Source organism: Psammomys obesus, unplaced genomic scaffold (assembly GCF_907164565.1).
Source record: "Psammomys obesus unplaced genomic scaffold, mPsaObe1.curated_primary_1811, whole genome shotgun sequence".
NCBI classification, from domain to species: Eukaryota; Metazoa; Chordata; class Mammalia; order Rodentia; family Muridae; genus Psammomys; species Psammomys obesus.
The window spans coordinates 14,538,978-14,547,470 of NW_026596162.1; the positions used below are offsets into that span (position 1 = coordinate 14,538,978).

General features: G+C 47.5%; 1 protein-coding gene across 1 annotated transcript; it reads left to right on the forward strand.

Moving 5' to 3' along the window:
• The first annotated feature begins 2,131 nt into the window (after nucleotides 1-2,131).
• Nucleotides 2,132-6,940, forward strand: LOC129667458 (uncharacterized). Its single transcript, XM_055595101.1, has 3 exons — nucleotides 2,132-2,314; nucleotides 3,011-3,062; nucleotides 4,167-6,940. The coding sequence occupies exons 1-3, from the start codon at nucleotides 2,132-2,134 to the stop codon at nucleotides 6,938-6,940; spliced, it is 3,009 nt and encodes a 1,002-aa protein (XP_055451076.1).
• The last annotated feature ends 1,553 nt before the right edge of the window (nucleotides 6,941-8,493 follow it).

Consider the following 8,493-nt stretch of genomic DNA (forward strand, 5'->3'; position numbering starts at 1 on the left):
GTAGAGCTGGAAACTGCAACCCAGCCTGGGCCAGGGAAAGGTTCAACTTCTAGAGCAACCCCTCATGCAGTAGGATGGAGAGGAATTTGTGGTCAAGGGAGTGGGAAGGGCAGAGCACATTTGCTTGAACCAATCCCTGCTCTGTTATAACAAGGAACAGCCCAGATGGCTTAGAACAGGGATTTGCTGTCTCCAAGCTCTGAGGTCCTGGGGTGTGGCAGGGCCAGCCTTCCTCTAGTGGCCTACAGGAGGTCTGCACAAGGAACCTCCAGATTCTGGGCTCACATGGCTGGTGACAGCAGAGCTCTGGTGTGCACAGGTCATCTTCCCTGTGTGGTTCTGTGTCTCGGGCTTCCTTGTTCTAAGGTAAGGGGATGTGCGGGATTCTCCTGTGATTTAAATAGCTTCCATGTGAATTTTTTCATCATTTATGTGGGTCTGGTGCTGGGCTCTGTTGTCGTTTCCATGTGTGCAGTCTCTTGTTTCTTCCCCTAACACTTTCTGTACCACCAAGGCTTTGGGGAAGTGCTGGAACTGGAACTGCACAGTCTTGAGGAATTGCGTCCGTTTTCTGCAGTCTCTTCTATGTCCAGGCCTACACCTTGCTACACTTGATATGCTGTGCATCAGACTGACATTTAGATGAAGTTCAAAGTTCTGTCACCTTAACAACAGGGGTATCTGAGAGTCTATATCCTTTTAGATTTCTCATAGCCATGTCTTACATTATTCTGAATGCAAATTTACATAAACTATGTTGAATTTCTGCTTCAGTTCTTCAGTACTGGAATATGTTGTAAACTGTATCCATGCGATAGAAATGAGAGGTGGTCCAAGTGGGTAATCCCAAGATCCTGTCTTTACATTAACAGTGACCTGGGACAGGGCGTGCAGGGGCACTGCCCCCCTCCGGAGATCCAGTGTCAGGCACCTATCCACACTCACTTCTCAAGGCTCTGCTGAGACACTTCTTAAGCTGCTAGAGGAGGTTTTCTGGGGCATCTGTGAGGCCAGATGGGCATGGGTGATCTGCACTGTGAAAATTCAAGCAGGGCTGACAGAGGTATATCTATCAGGCTCCCACTAGTATAAGCTCTCCCCCAAGACACCCCTTTAGCCAACCCCAGGATCTCATCGAAGAAAGGGCAGGAAGCCACTGGAGCCAGAACACAATGCATAAGTCCCGGCAAAGGTGTGGGGAAAGGACCCCTCAGCAACTACCGCTGTGTGTGTAAATTGCAGCAACCCAATAGTGGCAGAAGTTGATAGACGTTTCTTTAAAAAACAAAAACAAAAAACAGAAGTAGCAGAGTCCCAGCTGTACCATTCTTGAGCATGAACTCAAAGCATGCTGATACATTCTGCCAAGGAGATAACTGCTCATCCATGCTTACTGTGGCACTACTCACAATAGGGATGAAAAAATTAGGGACAAAAAAAAGACCTTAATGAATCATGTAATTTTATGCTAACTAAAATAAAATAACGATGTAACGAAAATAAACAAATAAGAAACACTAAAAATAGTGAAGATTTTATGATAATTAGCCACATACATTCTTATGATAAAGTACTTAATTTATTTTTTCTTTAGCATTCTATAGTAGAAGACAATAAAATCATATTATTTTAGATCTTATTGAAAATTGACAAGGTAAGTAAATATGAGACCAATGGAAAGTTCATGGAAAGCTGAGACAAGCTGTGATCTCATAATGAACAGATGTGGATCTGAAAACAGAAGATACCCTGAGAGCCACAATTTCTGAGAAACAACTCAAGATCCACAGAGAAACCCACTTTGTCAAAAACTATGAAACTCATGGACTGAAGCAGACATCTTCCAGGAGGCAGAGAAGTTCTAGAGCTCAGAGAGAAAGAAAAAAACATGGACAGAGGTCTATCTTTGACTGCTTCAGCAGCAAGATCTGGAAGGAGGAAGCAGGGAAAGCCACGAGGCAGGAGGGTGTGCTGGGTGAAGGGTGAGGAGGGGCTGTGGCACCTGCCTCCTGCCTGGAGCCCTTTGTGATGAAGAGGCCACAGCTGTGTGATGTGGCCTGAGCCCTCCTGACAAGTCTCATGCTGCACTCCCATCTCTCAGTGCCCTGAGAACTGCACTGAGGTTCAGAAGATGGAGAATTTTCACCTTCTTCTGAAAAGCATTAGAAACCACTGGGTGAGCCTCAGCTCCATATTCGTGCCAATAGACATAACCTTTTTCATTATGTGCGGAGTGGGGCTCTTCATCCTACTGATCCCATTCCTGAAGACCTACCCAGAATCACCACCAGGGAGCAAAAGGAACACCCCAAAGGTGAGGAACGCCTTGGTTGACACAGTGCTGAGTGTGGTTGTGCAGTGTTGATCACTACTGTTAGTTTCACTTTTGCTGGTCAAGTAGGGAGACAGGAGAGAGGAAGTCTCCAGAGAGAACAGCACCTCATTCTGCAGGGGCAGAGGTGAAAATGGCCCTGAGGTGTCTGACTGAAGCTTTCAGACCATCTGTACAGGGTGGCAGAGAAGCAACTAAGGAAGAGTGTGGCTCCTTGAGCAGACAGCATTTCTGAGATGGTGGGGACACAGGAAAAGCTCTGAGAAAGGCTTCATCTGTCCTTGGCTCAGGCAAATGCTTTTGTTTGTGGTGAGCTGATGCAGAGTGTGTGAGGAGACAAAAGGCCTCAGATCAGGGCTCAGTTCACCTCCAGTCTGAGAAAGCAGATTTCACCCAACAGCCCAGAGGCAGCTGCAGAGCTCAGCCTGGGTAGGACCTTGCCTGAGGAACACTGACTGAGGACATCATGGCAACTGTGGCACAGACATCCCCTTCTTCTGTTTCTACAACAAGGCCAAAAGCAAATGTGTTTATGCACAGTACTAATGAGTCAAGGATGAGAGGAAGCTCTCTGGGAAATGTGGATTTCATATACACATGAGCACAGAGGGCAGGCAGCCTGTCTACCAGAGAGAGGAAGAAGGGGCCCAGATCATTTTTGTTGTTTCTCACTCCCAGGTGGTGAAGAGGGTATGGATCAAGATCAGGAACAAAATTGCTTCTGTGAAAGGTAGGCTTCTGCTTTCCTATGGAGAGGCAATTCCACCTGCCCCGCCCCTCAGTGATGAGTCATGATGAGAGCCATGCTTCTCAGGCTATGGGATGAAAGCACCAAGAAGGAAAGGGGGCTGCTGCACAGGAAATCAGAACAGGGAACTCCTGGGATTTGTGCCAGAATGAAGCTGGGGTGGCCTGGGATGGGTGCTGCCCATGGGAGTCTTGTTCAAGGCTGTGCAGAGATGCTGGACCAGTGTCTGGGGGACCCCCGGGTCCACCTGAGACGGGTAGCTGTAGATCCCAGATGCATCCCTGTCAGAGGACGGGTCTTGTGTCCCTCACGGTGATCTACGGGAATGACAGGGGTTGGGGGAGAAACAAGGAAAGTGTGAATAGAGAGATGACTCCCTTTATTGCACGGGCGCACTTCCAGGGTTGTGTGTCCTTGGACTATGGTGGTTGGGAATTAGAGACCTAGCATGGGTGGTCTTAAGAGAAGTACCTCACTCTTATGGGATCTCAGTCTTCTTTATTCTACATAACTATTTCTAGGTTATAGATATGGCAGAAAGAATGTGAAAGAGACTCAGAATCCATCACAGCCTATGGAAATGTAAGAAATCTTTGTCTTGTGGGATTATTCACACTAGAAAGCAAGCTCAGGGTGTTGGGCTCTTCTTTCAGTGACACTGTGTCGGGTGGGATTGGAATGCATCCCTGTTAGATGAGACACTAAGGGGTATGGGCTATGAGGCAGTGGAGGGGCTGTGGGATACAGGTGCCACACTTACACAGACTGATAGGTAGCTTGACCTTTGCTTGGGGCTGATGCTTTTGCCTCCTGTCTTCTGCAGCCCCACCAAGCATCCTTTACTGGACTCCATGCCACACCTCCCTTGGAACCCTAGTGAAAAGATGGATGAGCTTCCCCTCTCTCAGCTGCTAACTTGCCTCAGGGCCTTGGAAGATCTTATACAGCAGAAATTTAGCCAGATTTTCTGGGGCATGTCCTCTGTGATCTCTGAGTCAGTGGTGGCTACTGCCTGGGTTTCCAGGAATAATCCCTCTGTTGGACCTAAAAGTTTGATGTTCAATGATACATGTGGCACTTTCCCAGCTCTACCTCTGGCTCACGGACTTCCAAGGTTTCCCCATGCCAATCCATTTCCCCACCATCTTGTGGCACCAAACTTGCTAGATGTGACAGAGCGCCAGGGACTAGACAACCATCCTAGCTCTACACCAAACCAAACACTTTCATCATCCCAAAGTAGTACTTGTGGAATAGAATATCCTACCACTAGGACAAGGATTCAAGCATCCCTTTCAACTGAAAGCCAGCCCTGGCAGCAGGATCTGAATTGGAAAGAAACTACAGGTTCTAATGTCCAAAAATGTCAAGCAGCCATTAGCCAGCCATCTCACAACTTTTCCCAGAATATCCAATCCACTGAAGCTGCCAGGTCAGCCTCCATCCTTCCTGAGCAATTTCAGGTCTTCCATCACCAGGAGGAGCCACAGAATGAAGACAGGGCAATTAAGATGAGACAACAAAGAGGATCCCCCTTTAGATTCCTCCCATCCAGGGAGATAAAGAAGCTTCAGGGAGCTTTTCCAGCACACAGACCTCACCAATCCAAGAACAGGCCTGACCTCTCCCATCCTGCCAAATGCTCTATCCTTGACTCCAAAAGATGCAAGTTGAGCCCTCATGGGTCTGTGCCCTCTCGGATGCCCTTAAAGAAGGGCCCAGCAAAATGTAACATGCATGACCCCATCAAAGTGGGTCTCAGTATTGGAGCCAAAGACCTGCCTTCCACTTCAAGCAACACCCCTTTGAAGAACCTGGAACCCAGAACCCCTTCACTGAGGACAAATCAGCTGTCCTATGTGAACACAGCCCAGAACCTTTTCTTCCTAGACCCAAAAACTCAGATGAAGCTGGAGTCAAACATTGCTCACCTTCCCTTGAAACATTGTAGACCACAGACTCTTGAGTTAACAGGTCTCACCCCACCGGGGGTTCCAGCCTCATCCCTTCCCCAGCCTGTGTGCCCCTCCTCACCGGCCTGTGCATCCAAAGCTGAATACTATTCCAAGGCTGCCAAGATCCTGGAAGAATTGCATCACCGAGATCCAGGAGGGAAAGACATAGAAATTATATCAGCCACCAGGGTGCAGTGCCCTCCATTTGCACATTCACATCCAGAGGTTCAAGAGACCCAAAGAGCTCCTCTACCTGCTGCCAGCCACGGGACTGCAAAGGCCCATCCAGATGTAAAACAGAGATACCTGAGTACTCAGACCCGTGCGTTCTCCTTCCAGGCAAAAACCCAGCAGGGCAGGACTATTCGAGGGACTGGAAAAGGCAGGCTGCAACCAACTACCAGCCCCAGAAGGGCCAAACATGCACCATGGAAGAGGTTTAAAAATGTGGCCTCAGGGCATCCCTGCTGGAGTGGGACAATGGCAGTCCCTCAAGAAAGGATCCCACCTTCAGTGACCAAACAAACTAGCAGATTTGTAGTGAAAGGCAAGACACATCCTGCACAGAAAGTGAGTTTGGGAGCCACTGAGATTTCTAATGGCCAAGCCATCAATATCGGTTCCGGACACTTTGAGTCTGCAGAGACCAACAGAAGCCCATGCCACTTCCAAACACCTACTCTACAGCACTTAGGGGACTCAGCTCTAAACCCTGAAGTGGGTAATGAGATTGACTTCAGACCAAGCAAGGAGCCAGAGGCCTGGCTTGTGGTACATCATCCAGATGGCCCCAGTTTGGTGTACCCTGCCACAGTCAACTTGCCTTCACAGAACTTGTTGCCAAACCCAAAGACTTCCCATGGCCTAGGTGATGTTTTCATGAGGAGAGATCAGAGCATGGAGACTCAGGAGTTTAGAGTTACAAAAGATAACGTGGACAAGATGTTTCTTCCCGATGAAGAGAGGGAGAGTTTTATGAGATCTGGAAACACATGCCAGGGAGAAAGTCTTGAGAGAGTGAGGCCCCCTACCTCGAGCTCCACCCAGCCAGACCATACAGCCATGACTGACAGTCAGTCCTCCCTTGATAAAGCAGGAAAAGGAAGGCTCCCCGAAAGCCATATAAAGGAAATCACAAAGAATATTCTAAAATATCTAAGCCTCAGCACAAAAGACAAGGGGCAGGGGGATTCTCTGAAGAATGAAAGCCCCCCACCATCTAGTGTGCAGACACAGGAGGTAGTAACAAAAAAGCAGCTCTTATACACAATGGTGGTTGAAGTGCAATTTCTCATGAATGTTGTGGTACAGACCCTGGTGAACTGGCTGGGCATTAATGTAAGGGACCCATCAAAGATACAATGGTCTGATATAGAACCACTGGCATCCCAGCTGGGTTGCTCATCCCACTCTTTTATGGGTCTCTGTGATCCAAAGAATAGCCAGCCAGAGAAACGAATGAGCAGTGGTCTCCCCAGCCCTGAAGATCACAAACATCCATTCACATACAGGGGACTCAGAGACAAACATCAGTCTGGAGTTAATGCCCAGAAAACCTTTGTTCATCATCAGTACAGAGCAAAAAGAAGAACGGGCTTTGACCAACTCCCCACTCCAAAGGGGAACAGCCATCCGTGCATGTACAGGGTAACTGGAGACAAGCAGGAGCCAGACACAGCTACCAAATCAGCCCATGACCAAGATCTATTTAGAATGAAGAGTGCAATGGGATGCTACCCACATATGAGTCCCAAGGAGCACAACCACCCAATCAGGTACAGAGAAATTGGAGACAAACAGCAGGCAGGTGTCGTCCATAGAGCCTATAACCCACATCAAAGTAGAAAAAGAGGAATGAGCTGTAGTCACCTTACAAGTCCCAGAGAGAAGCATCCAGTCATGTAAAGGGGAACTGGAGACAATCAGCAGTCAGGTGTTGCTGCCCAGAGAGCCTATGATTTCACATAGCCTTTGCCATCACAGGCCAAGAAACAGGTGTCACCTTGGCCTTTCCCACCAGGAAGTTTTCTAAAAGATGTCTCATTTGCAAAGCCATTATTTCCCCCATGCTTTCCTAGTAATAAACATTGTCTTTTGGTCCTGCAAAGAAAAACTTTATTCTGACTGGAGTTGCTTCTCTATTGCTAATGTCTCCTTCTCAGCTAGGAGCCACTTTCGAGTTCATGCTCATGCCATTTCACACAGTAGTTTCTGTCTTGCAGTAATGGAAGAGGGGGAAGATCAGCATTCCTTCTGCTTCAGTGCAGTTTCTGGAAGGGACAGGGCATGTGGGGAAGGCACAGTTCTTTTGAGGTGTCATCCTTGTTGGGGTCCAGATGAGGCCACACAAACCACTCAGACACTGATCTTAGATATAAATGGTTTATTGAACCTCACACCCCAAGACTAATCATAGTCAGAGGTATAGGGTGGAGCCAAACTGTGACATTGTTTCTGACAGTTTATAAAGGCAAAACCTGTTATCAGCTCATTATAGGGGTATAGATGGTGGAACAGGGTGGTCAGCTCTGACTCAAGTTATTTTTGCTAAGTAGACAAGCAGTTCTAGCTAACCCTGAAAATGTGCCTGGCAGCTGGGACCAGCTGTGCTATAGTTGGGGAATTTCTAGGAACAACAAGGCCATAGAGTTTCTCATTGAACATAAACATAGTTTACGGTAAACCCTACCTTGTACAGAGATTCTTTTACATCAGTAATGAGCTGAGATGAGGCGGCTAGGGGGTCTGAAGCAAAAATGGCTATAGTTATGCCAAAAGGAGAAGACCTCAAGCACATATTGCAAACTTTCTGTAGAAGCAGGAGAGTAATGCGGCCCCAAGGAAAATATTTTTAAAGGAAAAAAAAGTGCAAGCAGGGAGTTATATGCCTTGGCATATATGATTGGGTAAGGAAAATTGACTTTTGAAATGATTGGTTTACTTTAGGTTCCAAGACCACAAAAAGTTCTGGTCTGGCCATCTGGGCCAATTTCCTCGCAACTGTGTCTCTAGTGAGCAGGAAAAGAATACAGTAAAGCTAGTTCCTCTACCCAGGTGGCTGGACATGTCTCCACCTGGCTAGCTTTCATTCAGGCTTGTGCTTTAAACTTTAAACCAATACCCAAAATTCTTTGGTCTTTCACTATGTGTGGCTGTCCAGCAGTGTCAGGAAGATTCTGTTTCCTCCTTGCCCCTCTTCTGCGATGATCTCTGAGCCTCTGGTGGAGAAGGTGTGGCCTATAGGTTCCATTCGGGGCTGAGCATTCGGAGGTTTCTATTCTCCACACCTTGGCCAGTTGTGGGTCTCTGTATCAATCACCGTCTGAATAATTATCTGACAAGTGCTAAGACCTGAACTGATATATGCACATGACAATAAGAATTTAGGACTTGGTTTAATCCTATGTCCATTTAGCAGAATAGTGGTAGTAGGTCTGCCACTGAGATCCACGGCTCCT